Source organism: Gymnoscopelus microlampas (genome assembly GCF_963454915.1).
Source record: "Gymnoscopelus microlampas genome assembly, chromosome: 23".
In the NCBI taxonomy this organism is placed as follows: Eukaryota; Metazoa; Chordata; class Actinopteri; order Myctophiformes; family Myctophidae; genus Gymnoscopelus; species Gymnoscopelus microlampas.
Genome location: NC_139960.1, coordinates 37,391,534 through 37,416,084, shown reverse-complemented (window position 1 = coordinate 37,416,084; position 24,551 = coordinate 37,391,534). Strand labels below are relative to the sequence as shown.

The 24,551-nt window shown below is 44.0% G+C and overlaps 1 protein-coding gene and 1 long non-coding RNA gene across 2 annotated transcripts; both read right to left on the bottom strand.

Annotated features, from left to right (window-relative positions):
- Positions 1–11,238: 11,238 nt before the first annotated feature.
- On the bottom strand, positions 11,239–12,120 carry LOC311039896. The gene is made up of 3 exons (XR_014600214.1): positions 12,082–12,120; positions 11,829–11,926; positions 11,239–11,470 (listed from the first exon to the last, which is right to left on the bottom strand). It is a non-coding gene; the product is annotated as an uncharacterized lncRNA (long non-coding RNA).
- Positions 12,121–12,308: 188 nt separating this feature from the next.
- LOC311039642 (uncharacterized protein) lies at positions 12,309–20,588 on the bottom strand (the record flags this gene model as incomplete). Its single annotated transcript, XM_084049579.1, has 11 exons — positions 20,501–20,588; positions 18,484–18,523; positions 17,568–17,702; positions 17,422–17,454; positions 17,280–17,333; positions 16,799–16,894; positions 15,202–15,291; positions 14,970–15,059; positions 13,427–13,561; positions 12,494–12,631; positions 12,309–12,361 (listed from the first exon to the last, which is right to left on the bottom strand). Exons 2-11 carry the CDS (start codon positions 18,494–18,496, stop codon positions 12,309–12,311), a joined length of 837 nt encoding a protein of 278 aa, XP_083905705.1. The 5' UTR covers positions 18,497–18,523; positions 20,501–20,588.
- Positions 20,589–24,551: the final 3,963 nt, after the last annotated feature.

Genomic DNA, 24,551 nt, shown 5'->3' with positions numbered 1-24,551 from the left:
CAAATTGATAAAAGGTTAAATTAAATGATATGAAGACTAAAATATGGCATCACTATTAAAATATAATTTTGTCCAGACTTAAATAAACATGCACACATTCATAATAGTTGATACATACTATTAAATATGATCAGAACGGGGTCATGCCTATGTTCCCTCAGCCCTATGTTCCCTCAGCCCTATGTTCCCTCAATCCCTAACAAATTTATTTTATCCAAATTAGTCCCTATGTTCCCTCAGCCCTATGTTCCCTCAACCCTATGTTCCCTCATTCCAAATTAGACCCTATGTTCCCTCAGCCCTATGTTCCCTCATCCCAAATCATACCCTATGTTCCCTCATCCCAAATTAGACCCTATCTTCCCTCATCCCTATGTTCCTTCAGCGTCACATATGGCCCTTCCATAATGTGCTGTTGGGGTCACCTGTTGGGTTCCCCCGGGCTCCCCAAGGTATCCCCCAAAGGTATAAGACTATATATAGATATATTATTAGTAAGTTATAAGTTATAAGACTTCATAAAGTTTTCTTTACACCGATGATGATGGTGACCACAACATTAAATTGTGGATACGTGGTGCAGCTCCGACGGCCCGCTGCTCCGAAAGCCCACCAGTCCGACAGCCGTCCCTGGGCGCGGAGGTGGACCGACCGGTCTGTCGGTCGGGTCAGGCCTCTACAGCCAGGGACCCCTGGGGACCCCCGGGGAGGCCTCGACGGACACCCGGCTCTCCAGGCGGTCCCGTGGACCCACTCTTAACACATCGGGTGCCAGCGTTTTTTCATAACAACTTACGTTGGGTGCCAGCATTCTCCCCATTGACTGCGCTTTACTGTTTAAATCTGTAGACTCCGCGATGAGCAAATCCACACGAAAAAAAGCATCGATTCATGTTGAGCCATGAGCCTGGCTACAGCCTGGAACCATAACATTACCCTTGCGAGTTACAACGGGGGGGGATCGCGCATCGCGCATGACCGGTTTTCCCCACAGGAAACAGATTCGGAGATATAGGCGTTTCAAAGTAGGAAATAGACAGGAAGCGGATGTGATTTTTTTTTTTGTTTCCGGTGAGCGATCTGGCACTTCCTTCGCAGGATTACAATGGGTGCTCCCAGAGCTGCTCTAGCCCCGCCCGCGCGGAGAAAAGCGAAAAAAAAAAAAAGACCATCCGAACCGCCACTATGTAAACACACGGTTCAGACCGTGTTTGGCACCCGATGTGTTAAGCACCCCTCAGCGGGCGTTAAGTGAAGTTACAGACCGTGGCCCAAGCACCGCGGGGACCTGGTGGTACAAACCAGAATAGTCGCCCCTGGGACTATTCTGAACTTAGCGCGTCGGGCCCGGCTCACCGGCCGGTCCCGCATACCCACGATTAAGCACCCCTCGGCGGGCGATAAGTCGGGGGGGGTCCCGCGGCCTACAGACCGCAGGTACCTGGTGGTACAAGGGGTGCCGCAATAGTTATCACGCCCATTAGCAGGGTCTTGTTTCCTCGCTGAAGATTGTCTTCTTTCCTCTATGGTCTGAGCTGATTTCATTTCTCTTGGCTATGGTTTCGCTAGGTAGCTGGTAGGGACAGTGGGAATCTCGTTCGATTAACTCGGGTGCAGCCACTGCTGAGTTGCGGGACAACCGCAGCGCCGGGCACAACCCACATAGATACGTAGCTGCTCGCAGGTTCATGTCAAGTTCCCCCAACCCCATCAAGGTAACTTGCCTTGTGGGTCCACAATCGGGAACTGCGTGCGCCACCTATGTTGTCTACACCCATATCAGTTACTGTCCCGGCGTGGTCACTTGGCAGTGACTGCACGCCCAACTCAGACGAGTCTGCAGCGCCCTTTAAGACAAGCATATGCTACTGGCAGGATCAACCAGGTAGGCCTCCTGTTCCGCCACAGAGACAGCGCGCCCAGGTGAGGCGCGCACCGTGGGGTTGCCGGTCCGTGGAGACTGCCAAGGCCCCCCGTGAGAGGGGCGGCGGGAGCTCCCGGCGGCCAAGCTCCCCACGGCCAAGCTCCACAGGTACGTTCTAGAGCGAGTGGGCGTCCCGACCGGGAGACTTTTTCACAGGAGGGAGGCAGGGACGAGCGGGACGCCTCCTGGGCCACGGGGAGGGGACAGGGAGGTACGACGCGGAGATCCACAGACGGAGCCTCACGTCGGGTGAGGCTCCGTCGCCCTAGCTATCCTATGGCACCAGTCGGCCAGTTGTCAGTTGTCCGTAGCTTCCCCCTCTCCACCAGGGGAGAGCCAGGGCGACCTGAGGCTGCAACACTTCAGGCTGCAACCTCCAGGATCCATGGCCCTGCGAGGCACGGGGACGCCCCCGAATATGGTGCACCATGTCCGGCCATGGTCTCTAGCTACCCTATGGCACAAGTGGCCACTTTCCCCCCAATGCGAAATTTCACGCATGGGAGAGGCAGCGAGCCCTAAAGCTCCTGAGCCTTCCTGAGCTTTCTTCGGGTTTTTCGGCCACCGTTTGCCCGGGCAGCCACCCAGGGGCCCGGGGGGGGGGGGGGGGGGGGGGGGTACCGACACGTGCGCACCCCCGGCCCGGATCCAACGAGCCCTCCGCCGTTCCCGAGCGACCCACGGACCGGGAGGTACGGGCCGTTTTAGCCCGAAAAAGCGCATATCGACAAGCCGAAAAAAGTTGGAATTTTAGGCCGGGGGTCCTCCAGGGGGTCCCCGGGGACCTCTGGAGCCCATGCGGACACTTAGAAAAAAAATCAAAATTTTTCAAAGAACCATGATTTTGGGGGTCTTCGCCGCCCCGTCGCTACCCCAGGAACTGGAAGGTGCCTCTTCCTGGGCATGATCCCTAGCTATCTTATGGCACGAGTCGGCCCTTCTCCCTGGCTTCCCCCTTCCAGCAGGGGAGAGGCCAGGAGCCCTGGGCCTCCCGGCAGACTGCCGGGTTCACACTCGGTTGCTCTACCCGCTCCGGGAGCCACCGTCCCTGGGCGCGGAGGTGGGCCGGGGACTAGTGATGAGCGGGTCGGGTTTTTTCATGACCCGCCCCGCCCCGCCCCGCGACGGAACCCAACCCGCCTCAACCCGCCCCGCGAACCCATATATAAATCTATGGCTCAACCCGCCCCGCGACCCGCGATGTTTTTTTAATTCTGTAAAATCATGGTTAGAAAATAATCCCCAAGTGTATTCAAACTGTTTTATTGTTATTATTCTTATTCTTATTAGGAATAAAGACAAAACAAGAGCATGTGATCATTTTATTTTTTTTTGCGTGTGAGAGCGGCTGACCCGCTCACCCACAGCCCGCATAATTGCGCCGCGGGTTGACCCGCGGGTCCCGCGGGTTACGGGTCGACCCGCTCATCACTACCGGGGACCATGGACTGGGGAGGGTGCCGCCTTGTGGACACGGCCGGTATTGCGCCCCGCGGCCACCACAGGCCTATCCAGGCTTGTGGATCTGCTCTTTTTCCACGGCAGGACTTTGTCCCTTTTCCAGACCCACGACCGGGGACCCCCGGGGGTCCGCGCCGGCCGCCCTTACCCGCCTCGGGAGCCACCGTCTCTGGGCATGGAGGTGGACCGGGGACCCCCGGGGGTCCCTGGCTCCATGTGGACACTTGGCCCCATCGCTTCCCCCAGGAAGGTGCCTCTTTCTGGGCATGGTCCCTACCTATCCGATGGCACCAGTCGGCCCTTCTCCCTGGCTTCCCCCTTCACACAGGGGAAGGGCCAGGGAGCCCAGTGCCTCCCGGCATAGTGCCGGGTTCACACTCGCCCGCTCTACCCGCCCCGGGAGACACCGTCCCGGGCACTGAGGTGGTCCATGGACCCCTGGGGCTGACGGCGCCACCTGTGGCCGCCGGTGGTATTGCGCCCCACGACAACAGGCTTTTACAGGCTTTTACAAGCTTGTGGATCTGCTCTTTTTCCACCCTTTTTGAGCCCGGATTTCGGCTTTCGGACCCGCGGGGCGTCGGAGCCGCGCCACGTAACCTTAAATTGTACGTGTTGAAAGCATGTTCTGGGGGTACGTATACGTGTACATTATGTCACAAGGAAAACTTGACCATGATGACCATGACCATGACTGACCATGATGCTGACCATGCTACTGACCATGATACTGACCATGATGCTGACCATGATGCTTGGGCAACATGATTGGTCAAACTTAATTGCTTTGACCTGCTCAGCTAAGACACATTAAACTATATGTATAGTTTCTCTCATCAATTCAAATTCAGACAGCTGTGAAACTGACTGATGTTAAATTATATTGATAATTTCTCATCAATTCAAATTAAAACAGCTTTGAAACCTATAGGTACCTATAACAACAGCTGCAAAGAATTACTGATCATTGCAGTGAACTATTGAACTTTTATCACAGCTAATAAAGTAAAATATTAATAATAATAATAATGATACATGTCTATACTAATATCGAGCTTTTGTAGATATCCAAAACAACTATCTAACTATATAAATGGCGAGCGACTTCCGCACCCTCGGTGGCGACACCCCACAGCTCTGTTATCGAATAAACAACGCACCGCCAGACCACATGTCGCCAACTGACTCGCCACGGCGGCCGCGCTGAATTTACGCGTCGCGTAGGGGACATCTCATTGCTCACTACACCTTTTCCACCGCGCAACATCATTAATTCTACTCACCAAATGTCGGACAAAACGGAAGGGGAGGCAGCTTCGTACCGTTTACCGTGCACACCACCGACACCGCACGGCGACGGGTTTCGCCGAAACAACACGAGCGGCCGCCATTGCACTCTGCCCATGTCCTCCACAACACCACACACACAGCTCCTTTGCTTCAACCCCCCCCCCCTTCTTACGTACCTCCTTTGTTCCACCCAGGCCGTTACTTTCACTTCACTCATGTCTCAATCACAATATGTCCGTCCTTCACGTGCCATGTTCATCCCAAACACAAAAACAAACAGCCACGGCCACAGAACAGCACGCTGCCCAGGGTAATCTGGTAAACAAACCTGCCTAGGTTCATGACACCACAGGACTCGACAGTGATGTCATCATTATGCAACCCGGAAGTACAAATACCAAGGATAGGTCAGTGATGTCAGTCGGGTTGCCAAGTTTGCTGCCAGGTTTTAAAAAACAAGCGACAGAAACAAGCAAACCGTGCATGAAAAAAAAAAAAAACTGCCGAAGGGGTCCGCCATGTTCCAGGGGGGTCCCCGGGGGTCCCAACACTCACAGGGGTCGGCGGACCACCAGGGGGTCCGCGGACCACCAAAGTAACAATCACTATTAACATTTTTTCCAATTTTTTTTTTTTTTTTTTTTTTCCTTTTGGACACTTTTACTCCGGCGATTTGGGTACCCCAATATACACGCACCCACGCTGGGCCCCGTGCGCGGCTGGGGTTGAGGGGGGCGTAGCCCCCCGAAACTCTAGTATTACAAAAAATGAGTTTAAAGGTATGATAAGCTATGTAAAACTTAGCTTATTATAAAAAAAATAAAAAATAGAGGGGGATTTAAATGAGTACAAACAAAGTTCTGATATACAGACATGAACATTATACAGTCAAATGAATACGGGTTGGACATATATGGCTGGGGGTCCTCCCCCAGAAACGTTTTAACACAGTAGATACTGTATTAAAAAGGGAGTTTAATACTTTTATCAGTCATAGGAAAATGATGGGTAAATTATTTTATTTTATCCATTACAACCCTAAACTTATAGAAATCGTTTTGATGACTGAAGCAAATAACCACTCCTGATATTGACATAATTCTGACATGATACTGACCACCATGATACTGACCATGATACTGACATGATACTGACATGATACTGACCATGATACTGACATGATACTGACATGATACTGACCATGATACTGACATGATACTGACAGACAGACAGACAGACAGACAGACAGACAGACAGACAGACAGACAGACAAGACAAAACATTAGAATATTACATGGGCTGATGGAACATAAGGCTGAAGGAACATAGGGCTGAGGGAACATAGGGCTGAGGGAACATAGGGTCTATTTTGGGATGAGGGAACATAGGGCTGAGGGAACATAGGGTCTAATTTGGGATGAGGGAACATAGGGCTGAGGGAACATAGGGATGAGGGAACATAGGGCTGAGGGAACATAGGGCTGAGGGAACATAGGGTTGAGGGAACTTGAGTACGCTCCCATCAGAACCACACAAAAAAGAAGAAGAAAAAAAAAACATTGTAGTTACTGCACTTTGCCTTGGCATTGACATTAGAGCCATGTAGGCAATGCAAAGGCAGAGTGCAGTAACTACATTTTTGGGGTCAAGGGTCAAATCAGCCATTCTGTTTTTTTGCCATGAGAATTACCTCATGAATACATGCACTATTAAAGTAATATCACTTGTATACCTATAACCCATTTGGCTGGCCAGTTGAAAAACTTTAAAGCCATTTATCTCAGTTTCACCTTGAGCGTAGTTACTGCTCTTTGCCTTGGCAGGGCAGTATAGTAGCCTACCCCCTACCTACCCTACGAGGTAGGGGGTCCCTGCTCCATCACCCCATCAGTTTGGGGGTCCCTGGCCTGAAAAGGTTGAAGACCCCTAATCTGTGAATCTAATGTGATTAATGTGACCCCTACTTCAGTCAATGAAGTCCAGGGCTGAATGTGACATATTGAGACCTATATAACCAAATATTGGTCATTTGCCAACACATTATTTTGTGAAATAAATGGGTTATATTTCACAGATAGTTATACAATTCTTATAATATATTAAAATACAATCATCCTTAACCTTCAAGTTAAATGCATTATTTCCGTGGACTTTAAAAAACTTTTTTGGACTTAAAAAACATTTTTTTTTTTGGATGGCCTTCCTGCCCTGGCATTTGGCCTTTGTGCCCTCCAAAAAATTACAACACCAAAGGCCAAGTGGCCTTGCCCCTAAAATGACGAAATTCCAGGCCTGGTTGTATTCCATTGGCTAACCTTCTTTTATCACAACAGGTCACACATCTTGCTGCTGTGGTATGGGAGTTTTGTCGGTCATGTTTTCAAATTCACATTGGGTGTATGTAATCTGTGGGAAGCTTATGTCTATCTCGGTGTAGTGGGCAGGCACGGTTTCCACCACATTTTTGTGTGCAGTGGGTGCATAGTTTTACTCTGTACCTAGTCAAGACTGTTTTGGGTTGATCACCATGCTCAGGCATTCGGACATGGATATTATCTTTGTAGTTCTACGTAGCATTCTGTTTTGCTTTGGTTTTGGGTTGTCTGTGTCCAGTATGTCCTATCTAGCAACATCTAAATTCAATGTATGATTTAGAATGGTGGAGAAATCCTCAACTTACAAAATTACACTTTCTGCTTTGACAACCATTCCTAATACCATTCAAGTATGAAAGACTGTCTTGCAGACTCTTTGCATTGGTTTTATAGTGCAGTTTGTTTTCCAATCAAATGTTTCCACCCAGTTGTAGCGCCTACATTGAATTTAGATGTCACCAAATGCACTGGTAGGTACAAGGTAGAGATCTGAGACACTTCTGGCTATGCAAGACTACCAGTAGTTAGTTAGTAGTAAATAGATGTTGAGATTTAAGGTTTAATATTTGATGCTCTGTTGATGAATTGAATACACAGAATCACAATGGGAAGTCCTAAGGATGTTATTGTTGTATACCTTTTAGCATTGGCGTACTGTACCACGGTGCTATTTGTTTCTGTACAAGTTAGAGATGTTCCGATCGATCAGCAACCGATCACAATCGGCCGATAATGCCTATATCAGCTGTGATCGGTAAATAGATCAAAGTAGGGCAGATGTTTCATTGTAGAACAGTGCATTCTCCGGCCCATTGCCTCGGCCTGCAATAAACGGTTGTCAATTCCCGATACTGTCTCATCTTCTAATATACAATGTCAATGTTGTGTAAGAATAATCATTAATTAAATATCTAAATGTTGCACAATAAATAGAAGGATTTATGGATTTGACACTGATCGGTGATCGGCAATATCGGTAGATACCGACTGCTAGTGATTGGTAATCAGTGAGCTGCCTGAAAAATCATGATCGGAGCATCTCTAGTCAAAGTAGCCTATAATATCAACAAAGTGATGCCAACCATATTACAGTGTTCTCTAATGTAGACTGTTCTCTAATGTAGAGTGTTTCATTCACTGTAACTTCAAGCAGTCATGGTGATTAATTATCTGTTTTGTTTTTTCTCAACCACCTTAATTTCAGGTTAATTCATTGGCGCTGGTAGGTGGGACTACGCTGAAGGACAATGTCCGTCGAGTGATGGAGAAGTAAGTTATTTTATAGCTATTAAGCAAGTATTTATATTATTGATTTAAGTAGATTTTTGCTTTTGACGTGACATTGTATTTTCCAAATGACTTAAAGGTCAGAGTTGATGACCTAGTAAGTGCCAACAGAGAAGAGGTTACATATTTGGGCTGTATTCTGGGCAGATTTTTATCTTGTCCAGAAGGGCTGTCAGGACTGTATGGCTGTACCCCTCTGACTGTACTAGCACCTCTTTGTTTTCAACATCTCAATGTCACTAGATAAGCCCCAAACCTTCCAAAACAAGCTACAGGTAAAGGTACAATCCCACTATTTGTCACATACATTGCTGTATGCCAAATTTGTTCTCTGCATTTGACCCATCTCTTGAAGCGGTGAGCAGCAGCATGCGCCGCGCTCGGATCATTTTGAGGGGATCTAACCCCCCAATCCAACCCTTGATGCTGAGTGCCAAAGCAGGGAGGCATTGGATCCCATTTTTTCAGATCTTTGGTATGGCCTGGCTGCGAATCAAACCCCGACCTCCCAGTCTCAGTGTGGATACTCTAACCACAAGGCCACTGAACTAAACTACTACTTGGCCTGGGGCCATGGGCTACCTTTCTTGAACTATTTTGATAGCTGAGGGTGGCTCCAGGTAGAGAATGTAAACATGGGATTGACATTAAAAAGTGTGAATGCGACCGTGCCCTCAATACCCACATATCTGACTAACCTAAAAAAAAAGCACTACTCACTACCACAATACTAGAGGAAACGAGAGTGATCAGTTACTACCCACCTTTAAAACAAACTTGGTTAAATTCTCCTTCTACAGCACTGTCACCCAAGTGTACAATGCCCTGACCCCTTCAGGACTTTTCCGGTGCTATTCATTTTTATGCTGCTTTCACAGGGGGCAGCTGGAGGCCAGCAACATGACGTCACAAAGATGCATGTAGCTGGTTTCCATTGACATGACCTCGCAAAGGGAACACCAGACCAAACTGAAACAATAGTGTTTTTTTCATTCATTTTCATTTTGGAAATTGAGTGATGTCATTTGTGTTGGCAGTCCTGGTGTTAACTTCTACTGCATGTACTCACCTGGTTCTCTACTAGTCTTAAGTTAATGTAATTACATCACTTTTAAATTGCCTTTTGTATCCACAGGGTAATGTCAAACAATGTCATGGCTCAATTCAACATGAAAGGAGCGGCAAAGGGAACAAAGATGGCCTTCGTCAAGCTCCGCCTCTATAATGTCATCATAGGTAAACAGCATATTTCCAGTTAGTGTAGATTTGTGAAAACCAGTAACCATGTCTTGACATAGTGGCCACTTGTGAATAACCAGGCAGCTGCCCACAATGTTTTCAAGTGTAAAGATGCTGGATGGTTGTCTTTGAAACTGATATATCTGCTGGCTTTCAATTTGTAATGTACCCAGTGAACATTTGGACGTGGATATTACGTTAAAATGACGTCATTCCTCGACGTCGAAAAACGGTCCATGGACGGTGCAAAATGTAAGGTAAAATGACGTCTTTTCCGGACGTTATCCTGACGTCAGGGTACGACGTCCACGGGACCTCCATATGTGGTCGTTTCTACGTTAATTCTACCTTCAAGTGACGTCAACATCTAGTCACTTTGACGTCTTTTCTCCTGACGTCAGGGTACGACGCCCACGGGACCTCCATATGTGGTCGTTTCTACGTTAATTCTACCTTCAAGTGACGTCAACATCTAGTCACTTTGACGTCTTTTCTACCTCTTTCCGTGTCACGTGTGGGGTGTACATACAAACACACACGTGACCCACGTGTGTGTTTGTGTGCACACGCACGCACGCACTCACTCACACACAGTAGCTACAGTATGTAACACTTGTACTTTTTACTTTCGGACGCTACGTAGCATCCGAAAGTAAGAAGTACAAGTGTTACATATGTAGCTACATACACAGTAATGCGTTTTAAAACTGGGATTATACAATTATGCACATTAATAAAATCACACCCACCTATTTAAGCAGTAAACAAATAACATTTTCCATAGCCAGGCAGTCTTGCAACAAATAGTCACAAATCAATCCACATTTCTTTATTTTACTTCTGCAGAATACCTTGTGTTTGAAACGTCATCCTTGAGCTTTTGAAAAACAGCACCAAGTGGCGTGCTTTGAGCTTGTGGGTCTGCTATGTTTGAAATACTCAAATCTTTTCACATGCATTCTTTTAGAGCAAACGTTTTTAACTCAAATCCTTTTATATTCTAAGAATGGTGCATTTTAACTCAACAGAACATTTTAACTCAACAGAACATAAGTTTTCAGAAAATTGTCAGGATTTAGAAGACTTTAAATTTTGAAGGCAGATCAAGATGGGGTAACTCTGATAGTGTAACACATGGAACCAAAATAACCCTTACAAATCTATAACTGTATAACATATAACGTAACTTGGGCAGCAGTGAACACATGCTGGAACTTTTTGTTGTGTTTAATGTATAATGGCAATCAGCACAAAAAAACAAAAAACTGCCAGAGAGGAAAAGAGAGCGGGGGACAGAGAGCATATGAGAGCACTTATGGAATAGAGAGAGCATGTGTGAGGCGAACAGTTTGGATTTGGTCACCCTACCGCAGTAGGGAGACCAGATCCAAACTGTTTGAGGGACAGAAGTATTGCATGTGTGGGACAAGTGGGGAAATTCAAATATAGCAAAAAGTTTCCCACCACTGCTTTAGCCTATAGAGGAATATTTATCATTTTCTTTTAAAAGAGACAATGAAAGAGCTTTACAACAGATAGCCAATTATTATGGAACTATAAGGGCATTTTGAACACTGATGCATGCCAGCCAATTCTTATGGAATTATAAGGGCATTTTGAACACTGATGCATGCCAGTCGCAATGTGGGACAGGGTGTCAATATGTGGGACACTTGGAAAGTCTTGGAAATAAGGGAAAGATGATCAAGACAGCTAGGGATCTTGACAGAAAATAAAAAAGGACAGAGGCAGTGCGAACAGTGGGTGTTATGGGTTCAGTCTTCTGTGGTTGGTCCTTTGCCCCCCTTCCTCTGTGGAGCGTGCTTCAGGTGTTCTGCAACATGCTGCTTAATTTCTTCTTCTTTTGCTGTTGGCTGCGACTGCATGACTGCGTCTACAGAATAAGAAATCACATGTGAAAAGTCACAATGACATTACCACTGCCAGTGGTAATGTCATTTCTACACCTAACCAGCACAATATATAAAATGTTATCTCCAACTACAGGTAGACAGTTGGCATAAATTTTTGGCAATGGAGTAAATGTTTTGCCAATGAAACAGGTTAAGGGTGCCGAGTGAATGAACTTCAACGGTAGTAGCCTAGGAAAACAAGCCCTTTATCAAGCGAAACAATCAGGGAGAACTACCGACTGAGCCGTTGGGTCATACTAAGTCCAAACAATTGGACCTAGTAACTGCGGTCTTGTCAAGTGATAATACTGAAATTGGCTGAAATATTGGCCCGCTTACCTTTTGTTGCTCGAAACAATGCAGTCTCTGCAAAGGGCCGCTTCGTCCCCCCTGTCCCTCTCAAGCTGAACTTGGTCATTAACCAATTACTCATGAGCCTGAAGAAAAACACATCCACTAAGGATTAGGATTTTTTTGGGGTAAACATGACATAAAACCTTAACTTTTATACAGGTACTCCAGGCTGGTGCCACTTTAGCTTAAACACATAAATCACACAAAGGCTACTGTATATCAAATGCTGAAACACTACCTGCTCAGAATTTTTTGGACGCACTCCTTCGTGGTTTTCTGGATTTCTGCCCATATGGCGAATGCCTTCTTTTGGAATACTAAAAAAAAGGCAATATACACAAATAAATATTCTTCAACATTAATAGATAGTGAAAATAAAGAGAAAGGGCAGACAAGGTTTCCAAATTATACAGGTAAATGTCACCCAGTAGTTCTTGATCAGTGACCCGTCCCCTTTGAAATAGCTCAGAACTTACCTGCGGTTGGCATGGGGAACTGGCCTCTCGGTGGCTCCACTCCTGTTAAGAAAGGAATGTTGTGTTAAAACTTCCCAAGACACAGATGACCATGCATTAGCTGAGAAATACAAAGTCTGGCATACAGTAACCAATACTACTTGTCTTATGAAGGCATTGTTGACTTGAACTCACCCTGCCTGCTGGGTGAGTTGGCTGCCTCACGTCTGGACCTCTGAGTGTGGGACGTTCTGTAATTACTAGAGTGTGTTGACTGGACACTAGAGTATGTGGAATGCACAGAGCTAGGACTGTGCCCGACGTCACGGTCACCTATAAGATTAGGTTTAAATTATTGGACGGAACATAAAACACCACAGATATTGACAATCAATTTAGTTCTATGCCCCAGCTGACTTGGCTTAGGCCAAGCTCTAAACTGTGGGAAATCACTAGGCCAATGATAGAACTAGAAGTCTGATACTGTGCCCTTCACTGTACCTGAAGCGATGGGAGTTTGGCCTGGGTGAGTTGGAAGGCTCTCGACTGCGGCGTGATCGTCGTGAGACTGAAAAAAAATAAAATAATGACCCTTCTGCATCTGTGATGCTAAATATTTCATGTCAAGGATTCCAAAAAGTAAGTATTTGGCCACTGTCCTCCATCTGACAGTAGTGAGGTTAAGCAGACGGCAACGTAGTGACGGAGACAGAGGCTTGGGTCGGGCCAATGCAAATTAACTATGCGGTTTCCAGGTGGTGATTAGTCATTTCTCGACTGTTTCGGATGTGGGCCGGCTTGCCGGAATCGGGCCGTGCCCCTACACGTGTTTCTGGGGGTCTGGGTGTTCCAGCACCCCCCTGCACCGATTACTTCACACGGGAGTGATTTTTAACTTAAATCTTTGCTTCTGGGTAGGGGAGGTCCCTGCAACAACATATTGCCAGATTGACAGTGGCTAAATACACACTTTTTGGGATCCTTGACATGAAATATTGAGCACCACTGATGCAGAAACATGAAGTTTTTCAAAAACAATGTCAGGATTTAGAAGACATTTTTTTAAATTTGAAGGCAGGTCACAATGGGTTAAGAGAGTCTGCTAAATTGTAAATTGTGTGCACTCACCAGGAGTGGTACTGCGACTGGCCCTGTGCTGCGGTTCCATGCGGTGTGATCCTTCGCTCCTCTGTGATCTAATGCTGCCCGTGCGGTTTGATGACCCTGAACCAGTCCCTTTGTGGACCCTTCGGTGGTCTGAGCCTGAGAAATAAAACAATCTTAATCTTTTTTTTTAACCATGGTGACTGTGTGTGTATGTGTGTGTGTGTGTGTGTGTGTGTGTGTGTGTGTGTGTGTGTGTGTGTGTGTGTGTGTGTGTGTGTGTGTGTGTGTGTGCGCGTATATAACATAAAAAAATACATGTACTCACTAGATGTTGATGATCTCCTGTGCTTCCCGGGTGTTGATTGGACTGACTTCCTTGAGCCTGAGAAAAAACAAAACAAATGTCAGATTCAAAATATGCGGACTATGGACTACTATGCGGATAACTTCTGAGGCTCATCTGAGGACGACCGAGGGAGACAGAGGGCCTCATTTACGTACGCGGTGCAGACGATTTTTTTGGTCCTACACCAAAATCTAGGGACGTCTTGGGATTTACCATCATGACCGTGTATATGAACTTGAACTCTGTACACCCGAAAGCCACGGCATATCTGAACCTGGTGTACACTCATTTGCTCCACTCTAACATGTGAAGCAGCAGTGTTTGAGCACCTGTCAGTCATATAAACATATGTATTCACTTCAAAGACAATTTGCTGTAGAACATAGCCTAACCAATATGAAAAAAAAAAAAAAAATGTTTTGTAAAGGCAGATCGACAATGTCATGAAATTGTTATGATATGTATTCTCAAGAGTAAATCAATTTAATCATGTAGGCTAATCAAAAACAACATGCATCTTTCCAATTGTATAATTTAGAGCCGACAGGCGTCACATGCGATTGGAGTTTCTTATCCCAGCTGCGCTCAGCTCGACAGTCCAAATGAAATGAAATCCCAACCATATTCCAATCATCATGATCATGATGTGACCCGGTGTCATTTAACAATGTAAGCTTACAGTAAACAAGCAACGCATAGGCTGTGTGTTATTTAATCTATGGGCTTCCGTTTGGCAATTAACTTTATTTATAGAATAGAGCCATTTTTTTTACCTTATTATTTTTCCTCCCCAGACTGCAGTCACATGACTGACATATCGTGACATGCACCGCTATTCTATTTCCAGGTGACACTAACAATATTAAATTATGGGAACAATATAGTATTGCAATGTAACAAATCACTGCAGGGGAAACACCTTTTAACATTGCATAGCAACAGGTCGTTGCTATGCCGTATTCTGCTTCTACATGTAGTGAAATGGGGCCGTTTTTGAACATTCAAGGGTGTGTCAGCATTACTTTCAGCTGCGACAATCACCTAAGCCCCAACCTGGTCTACACCTTTAGCTGGTGTAGGATCACTTGGTCAGGAGTTGACTTTGGTGTATATTCAAATCTGGGTGGAAAGCAGGGAAATATATACACTTACATAGTAAATGAGGCCCAGAGAGCCAGAGATACAGAGAGAGAGAGAGAGAGATGCATAAATACTGACTTGAAGCTTCATTGCGGTGCGGTCCCCGGTCTGAACGGGTAGTCCTTCCATCTGGATCAGAGCCCTGGTTATTCAGCAGGGATTGGGAGTCTAAAAGGGACACAAACAGGCTGATTAAGATGTTTAATGTGTATAAATCTGTTGTATGGAGAACCAGGATGACTGGAACCGATGATGGAAGGCTGATCGGTGGACGAGAGAGACAGAGAGAGAGAGATGCATATATACTGACTTGAAGGTTCATTGCGGTGCGGTCCCCGGTCTGAACGGGCAGTCCTTCCACCTGGATCAGAGCCCTGGTTATTCAGCAGGGATTGGGAGTCTAAAAGGGACACAAACAGGCTGATTAAGATGTTTAATGTGTATAAATCTGTATGGAGAACCAGGATGACTGGAACCGATGATGGAAGGCTGATCTGTGGACGACCGAGAGAGACAGAGATGCATATATACTTAGGGCAAGTACACACTGCAGGACCTTAAAGTTGTCGGGGGGTCATCTGATCGTTAAGCATAACACACTGCAGGAGTTTATTCCTTGAAATCGGCTGTCATAATATCGTTGTGGTCTTCACAGCACGATTGATCCCCGACAAGGGCTGACACACTGTAGGATAGTTCACTAGGATGCTATCTCCAGAGTCAGACCCAATACATACATTTTTGTTTATTCCAATTCATTTTAATCGAGGTATCCCGTGATATGCCTCTCCCCCCCCCCCCCCCCCTCTCTCTCTCTCTCTCTCTCTCTCTCTCTCTCTCTCTCTCTCTCTCTCTCTCTCTCTCTCTCTCTCTCTCTCGCACGGCAAGTGCGCTAATTCCGCTGTGACAGTTGCCATGTCCGCTTATTATAAGCGACTTTGGGATTATTTTTCTGTAAAGTTGCTTGAAAGTGTAGTTGCTTTTTTGGCCTTGTTTCCTAATGTTGTTTGAACCAGTTGTTCTCAAACATTTTCATGGCAAGGACCCCCAAATTAATATTTGTCCGCAGATGCGCAGACCTCCCCCTTCTGAAAATATGTTGTGCCATAGACCCCCATACAAGATCTGTGTGGATTTGGAAAATACTACACAACCCCCCCCCCCCAATGTCTTCTTTAAAAATAGCCTATCTACAACGTGAGCTTGTAGATTGGCTATTTTCAAATATCCAATGTATTTGTAAATAGGTTTAAAGTGCTCAAGTGGCCTTTTCTTGGGCTTGTTTTCATAGACCTGGTTGCTTATTTCTCTCGCAACATCTGGCAACGCTGTTCAGACACAGCGTGTGTCACAGGCATGCTGCACTCACAGACACACACACACACACACACACACACACACACACAGAGAGAGAGAGCTCTCGCTCTGTCTCTGTCTCTCTGTACAATTCCTCTAAAATAAACAGCCCACCAGGCTCGCTCACTTTCTCATTTAGTTTTATAATGTTAACTTAATACAGGACTGGAAGGTAATATTGTGGTAGGGACTGTTTGTTGTGGTCAGATCCAGCGACGCTCCCCTAGCCACGGTTGCTGTAATGTGCTCTCATTGGCTGCAGCGTGGATTTGCTCGCAGAATGGTCTCGGCTCCTTTCACACTGTATGATATTGTCTCTTGTCCTGTCCCAGACAGAGATGAATATCTAACAATTTAGATATCTGAAAAGCCGTCGCAGAGCGGAGAATCGCGGCCACATCGGGTCGCAGAGCCTTTCACACACACAGAGCATTTTCTCGCCGATCAAAGGCCGATCTGCGTCAGGTCGGGAGGTTTTGTCGGCGAGCGCCAAAAAATGTCGGCGACAGCAATATCGGACCTAATGTCTTGTAGTGTGTACCTGCCCTTACTTGAATCTTCACTGTGGTGCGATTCCCGGTCTGAGCGGGCAGACCTTGCAGCTCGTTCTGAGTCCAGTTCCTGGTCATTCAGCTGGGATTGTAAGTCTAAAAGGGACAAGAACAGGTTGATTAACACTCCAAAGTGTATAAATCTGTCCTATGGTCCTGTATGGACTTCAACCAGGTGCAACAGGAGATACACTGGGTAGACATGACTAGCTTTTGTATGCCAACCATGAAACATAGTATGAACGTATGAAACATAAAAATCAGCTTGTAAATGCTTTCACGTTGTGTACCAAATACACCAATATACTTTTTGACCAGTGCCAACTGGTCCTATATTTGACGGTGTGTGTGCCAGCTGCCTGGCTGCATGGGTGCCTGGGTCTGGGTGTGTGTCTGACACACCCAGTTTCAGACCATGGGAGGCGCTGCGGCACTGGTCAGTGCAAACAAGTTTGCCATTTTTTATAACAGCAATACTCACTAGCAGTATGTTGTTGAACCTTCGGTGGTGGTGGAGGAAACGAGGGCAGCTTAACTATACAGATGCAACACAAAGAAAAACAAATAAATAAAATACTTTATTTCTTACTCCATAGCACTTTAAATTGGATATAGAAAGTTACCTGGATTCCTCATGGTGTCCTCCTCATCAGATTCTGTTACAAAACATGAATGATCTACATGTGAGGCCCATGTGTTAACACATTTCATCTTACCATAAATGCAGGTTCCCAACACATGTCTAATGTGAAACAAATGAGAAACATACCAAACGTTGATACAAAATCTTCGTTTCTTCTCTTAGTAGTTTTCCTCCTTCTTCCTGAAACGTCCTCTTCCTCATCCTCCTCATCCGGTTCTGCGTTGGTGGTGTAGTTGTACTCTTTACACTCACGTATGTTATCTAAAAGTTAGACAATTCAACTGAGAACATTGATTCTAACATTTTGACTTGATTCTTGACACACACAAAACAAACAAAACAAAAAAAAAACACTTGCCTGACGGATCTGTTAGATTTTTCATATACCATCCTGATTGGCTAAGATTGACATCTAAGGTTTGCAGGAGTGGCACCTTTGCACTACGTTGACAAACAAATGCCACCCTTTCAACATTGCCCTATTATAGCGCCACCAGGAGGCCAACTTATATAAAACACTTTTTTTATATTGCTCCTTCAGATTTTATCCTCACAACATGCAAATCGGTACACATGATCTCTATAGCCAATTGATCAAGACGGATCCATCCGATCTGCTTGAATTTTCACATTCCTGCCTGAATGGCGAATTCCGAACATTGCTGCCCCACACTATCCTACCTGACCTGGCGGAGACCTGTGCTCCGAGGAGCACTTTTTCTAATTCTGCATAAAATTGCTAGCCTAGTGGAGCGATGTTTTGATGGCAAATTGGCATCAAACCCAATACACAACGCACAATTTGTGTTTTTTTTTTAAGTGCCCAGAGGATGTTCTTTACATTTATGAGCATTACATGATGAGTAGTTATTATACTCAACAGTGCTGTTTTGATATGGACACTTCACCGTTTCACCGTTTTTCACAGACAATCTGTGTGAAGGCAGGGAATTGGCGTGGTTCTGGCTTAGCTTCCATGTTTCAAGCGATAGAGCTTAAATAATTGAGCCCTCTTTTCTGAAAGAAAAAAAGCAGTACTTACACTTCCAGTGCATTTCTATGCTGTCTCAAAAGATCCACACCTAAACAAGAAACGTTGAAAGTTAGTGAAAACATAAATACCGGTAACTCATTGTCAAGATGTACATGTAAAAGCTAAATATTTTTTAACTTGGTATCCTAGGCCATTGGTTCTCAAAGTGGGGTCAGGGGACCCCCAGGGGTCCTTGAGGGAGTTCCAGGGGGTACCGAGCCAAATGATGGATAGTTAGGAACCAAATGGACCCTTATGGCTCTGTGACTCTGAGTGTACAAATGGAACCAAATGGACCCAAACGGATCCATTTGGTTCCACTTGCACACTCTCAGAGTTAAATTAACATTGATTTTACAATATAAATAGGGGTCCCAGAGATAGAAATGCCATTAAGTAGGGTCCGTAGCCCTAATGCATGTCAAACTGGGGGTCCTTGAAATTAAAATGGTAGAGAATCACTGCTAGAGCCATAAAAATATTCTCTTATGAGACTCCCTAGCTGGCATATCTTTTCAAATGGGGGTCCGCGGGCTAATAAGTGTCAATTTGGGGGTCCTTGACACGAAAAAGTTTGAGAACCACTGCCCCAAACCCCAAAATAATCGGACACCCCCCCCCCCCACCCTGACAAGCACTTGGAATTGTAGGAGTTGAGGCATTACATTTAGTTTGACTCTGTTCCACACACATTGTGAAAACAGCAGATCTACAAGCTCACAATCGCGAGGCGTTGTGATGTGAGCTTGTAGATCTGCTGTTTTCACAATGTTTGCCTATTTCTTAGGTAATATTTGACAATGTGGCCAATGTTTGACCATGTTTTGTAGTATTGTTTGTTGTGTGTCTATTTGTATTTTAGAGGTATTAAAAAGGTCTTATAAGTCCTTAAGTTGTCCCTTTATAAATGTGCAGATACCCTGTATAGTGTATACACTTACACTGTATGTTGGCTTGTTTACTGTTGTGTTGAGTGAGAAAAACATTAAGATAATCTTCTGGGGGTCCCGACCCCCAGTTTGGGAACCACTGCCCTAGGCCAGTTTAGCTTTTCTAACCCACAGGGGTGCAACATTTAATTGAATACATTTATTATAAATAATATTCTTATAAAAGCGATTTTCTGAACATCTTCAAGATCACAAAGCATGTTGTCAGCTTGTAGATTGGCAATTTTTAAACATTTTTTAAACAACACAGTTGTATGACATACATAAAATAGGGCTAAAGTAAAGTAGTTAATAGATGCTTTAAACCAGAGGTCTTCAACGTTTTCCAAAGACCCCTAGCTGAGAGAGATGGAGCAGGGACCCCCTCTATATTGTATAAAATTGTGTTTCAGATTAAACTTTTTTTTCAACTTGGTCTGCTCTTTTCCCCCCTCTACACCAAACCTTTTTGCCAAAAATAGCAGATCTACAAGCTCACAACGCCTCGCAGTGCGAGGCGTTGTGAGCTTGTAGATCTGCTATTTTTGACTAAAGTTACCCTTAGAAAAGGGATGCTAGGGTTCAAGTGGTTAATGTAAAAAATAAATATATACCACACACAGATTTGGCGGCCCCTGAGTAGTAACTCTGAGGACCCCCTGTTGAAGACCCCTGCTTTAAACATCACTTGGATACAATAATATTGTGTAAATACGTTTGTACCCACTATAGTTTCAACATATTATGCTGCCTGAAAATATGTTCTCCACAACCAGAGCTAATCTGCTGAAATCTACCCAGCAACATACTGTAGGTTGATTATTACGTGGATAAGGGATTATCACATCTAACATATGTGCTCAATTCATCTTTCAGGCTGCTTCTCCGTTTTAATAGTGCTTTAAAACATGGCCTGAAACTCACTTTGTTGGCGGAGTCCAGAGGGCCGTCTCTGGGGTAAACAAAGAAGGACGAGAGTCCCTCGCTAACTTCGCTAAATAAATCGATGACATAAACTTAAGCAACAAACGTATGAGGAATATGACAAAAGACAAAGTTTGCTAAATATATAGTATATACAGTGAACGTTAACTTACCTTAGCATAACAACTCTGAATGAATGAACGGAGCAGACTAGAGCTGCAGAAAAACAACAAGACCGTTCTTCTCTTCCTGTTTCTTACGCGCGCTTCTTCAGTGATCAACTGCGCATATGTAGTGCGGTTCTAGGTTTCCCGGGTTGCCAGATCATGTGCGTATATCCCCCCACGGATGCGTCGACCGGGTATGGTCTAAATGAAAATTCAGACAATACAGCCTTAGGACCAAAAGCACACACACAAAACGTGATGTTAGAATACACTTGTGTAAAGTGATGTCCATAAATAAATACACTTAAAGGGATATTTCACTTTCAAAAAAACTTTCTGTCATTTTATCATCTACTCAGGCCTTTGTGAACCCCCCAGACAGTTTTTAAGTTGCTTGATTCATTATTTAGATATTTGATATTCATTTTATCAGACACGCCCCTTTCCTATACAAACCCATTGTAACTTCAAACTCCATTTTAACCATGTTAGATTAATCAAAAACACCCGTCCTTGGTTCTGGTGACTCATCCTGCCCTCCTAATGCGTGAGGGGCCGTGTTTTTCCGATTACTTTTTTCATTTATTTTATTTACATTTTTTATTGTATTTTATTTTTTTATTTTCCAAAAATATATTAAAAATACATACCGTATGTCCCTGTGTGAGGAAAGTTATATGGGCACGTCCGAGCTGAAGAGCTGATAATTAATCTGTTGTCCGATTGTGTCAGCGCCCCCTAGTGGCCAAATTATTCAAGAAGCCCAATAACCCTAATTTTCAGCACCACATGTTTGTGTGTAAGGAAAGTTATATGGACACGTCCGGGGTGAAGAGCTGATCAATAATACGTTGTCCGATTGTTTCAGCGCCCCCTAGGGGCCGAGATAATAGTGAAAAACTGTTTGAAAGGAGTAAAAACAAAATTGGACACCTGTTTCTGGGTCAGCGCGTCGCCCCGAACGCGCCCATATAACTCTTCTTGCACACGGCCTTACCATTCTCCTTAATTGGCTAGGGTCAAATGTCAAGTTATTACGCGCAATAAAGCGATATATCTCGAAATCGATGCATTTTTAGAATCCACCTTTCGGATATGTTGTAGAGCTGGCTGAGACGCACATGTGGATGTCTTGTTTGTCCCGGTACGACACTCCTAAGTTGACCTCCTACACTTTCAGAAGGCACATAGAGTCTTATATCTTAAGACCATATCAAAGGACAAAGTCAGAAATAGAAATGTGTCGTAACGGGACAAACAAGACATCCACATGTGCGTCTCAGCCAGCTCTACAACATATCCAAAAAGTGGACCCTAAGTCCTTATCGTATTCGAGATATTGAGCAAGATAGCGAAGCCGTAACCATAGCCAATTAAGGGATAATTAAATCATGATTTGATATTAGGGTTTGATTATTTCAAATTTTAGCATTATTTTACGTGTAGATTTGGAAAAAAAATATATCGGAGAAATCACAGGCTTGGAACACCCTAAAACCAACCAGGCAGTGGCCTTTTGAGGCACTTCCTGTTGTCCGAGAAAAAAGAAACTTGCATATTTGGAATCAGCGCCATCACATTAGTCTAAAGCCAGAGTCTCGAAGAAAAATACAATTTCTAAAAATTTAACGAGGGTTGACCTTTGCAGTCTTTTCGCTGACCTTTGAGCTTTATCAGTGTCAGAAAAAATCAGGGCCGGTGCCAAAAAATCCGGCTTACTCTCAATATGGATTGAGAGAAGTTTCGGATTTTAAAAAAATATCTGGAGCGATTAGTTACAGATTTTGTGCTCAACAAAATCAGTTTTTTATACAAAAGTCAACATCCAATCTTTTTGGTGACCGTTTGTATTTCCCAAGGTCCTAGAAAATCGAGACCTATCCCATTCAATTCAGCGTCTTTTTTTGAGTCTGAAAAGGTGTTTTTTAATTTAAAAATAAAATCTTTTTAAAAAATGTGAGAAAAGCTAAACTTTGAACTATTTCAAAAATCTATAACTTCTTATTAAACAATTTTAGACTATTGATGTAACCTACCATTCGACTCAATATCATATAAATAAGAGGGTGGAAGGGTCAAAATAAAATAATAATATGTTTGTGAAAAAAGCTTCAAGTTTACTAAACTTTAACGCTTGTTTAAACCACTTTCTAAGGGTCATACAAAATCGAGACCTAGCCCATTCGATTCAGCGTCCTCTTCTGAGTCTGAAAACGTGTTTTTTAATTTAAAAAAAATATTTTTGAAAAATGTGAGAAAAGCTTAACTTTGAACTATTTCAAAAATCTATAACTTCTTATTGAAAAGTTGTAGACTATTGATGTAACCCACCATTCGACATAACCAGGGTTGACCTTTGCAGTCTTTTTGCTGACCTTTGAGCTTTATCAGTGTCACATGTACATATACTTATACGTATATGTTATATTATGCATATAAATAGATAAATACAAACACCAAAATTATCCTCACTTATAATGTTAAGTAAGGATTACTGAAAAAACATTAGTTTAATACCAAATCCTCCTCACTTATAATGTTTAGTAAGGATTACTGAAAAGACATAAGTTTAATAAAACACTAAAAGTTATCCTCACTTATAATGTTAAGTAAAGATTACTGAAAAGACATTAGTTTACTTACAAATCCTCCTCACTTTATAATGTTAAGTAAGGGTTACTGAAAAGACGAAGTTTAATTACTTTCCTCACCAGAAAGTTGACTACTAGATTTCATCTAGTAGAGTCAACAAATTAAGCCGAAATGAGTAAAGAGTACTCTTTCTTTTAAGTAAGGTCTACCATTACATGAAATCAGATTTTACAGTGTACGTCCAGACGACGTCCATAGAACGTCGAAAAAAATGACCAAGCCAGAAGTCAAAATATGTAACGGGATTTCAACGTCATTAAAAGGTCGAAAAAATGACCAAGCCAGAAGTCAAAATATGGAACGGGATTTCAACGTCAATACAACGTCGAAAAAATGACCAAGCCAAAAGTCAAAATATGGAACGGGATTTCAACGTCAATACAACGTCGAAAAAATGACCAAGCCAAAAGTCAAAATATGGAACGGGATTTCAACGTCAATACAACGTCGAAAAAATGACCAAGCCAAAAGTCAAAATATGGAACGGGATTTCAACGTCAATACAACGTCGAAAAAATGACCAAGCCAAAGGTCAAAATATTGACAGGATTTCAACGTAATTAGGACGTCGAATTCAGGTCGATGACGGACGGACGGGAAATCGACCTGATTTCGACCAGATTTTGACGTCGAATGTTTACTGGGTAGCCAGCATCCAAAGTTGAAATCCCTTTAACTTTGATGTTTAGCCCCTTAGAATGTCTGCAGTTTAATGTTTTTACTGTTTACTGTAGCCCATCTTCTCTGTCTTACATAGAGTGTAATGAAGAGCACCAGCGACGAAACTGAGGCCAATATTGCTGAACAAATGGCAAACGTGCTCAAATATGCTCCAGACAAGGTGGGGGGAGGCGGCCGCAAGAAAGAATAGGGCCTTTTTTGCACAGTTTGTTTATTTCACTGGCTCCTTTTTTTGTTTACAACAAAGTGTTTTGTACAAAAAACGTGAACTTGAAAGGGCAACGCCACTTTGGTAGAGGTTTGGGTTGTGTAGTTACCTTGCCATGATGGCAAGGTGACTGACTACACAATCCAAACCTCTACCAAAGGGGCGTTGCCCTTGAAGTGACTTTTTTGTGTGCCTTGTTTTGCACAGTTGCTCCTTGCATTTTTTTTTTGTGTTTTTACTGAGAAAAAAAAAGATTTGTTCAAACTTCAAAGTGTGCCCTTTTTGTGGGCCTTGTGTCAAAAAAGAAATTACTGTTTTGTACAAGTGTGTTGGGACAACGTTGTACTGACGTTGTGTGCGAGCTGGGTCTATTGCTGCACAAAATCAAACTACACACTGCAGGTATGTCTGTTACACACATACAATCAAACTACACACTGCAGGTATGTCTGTTACACACACAACATCAAACTACACACTGCATGTATGACACAGTGTTTGCATGGCAAAGTGTTG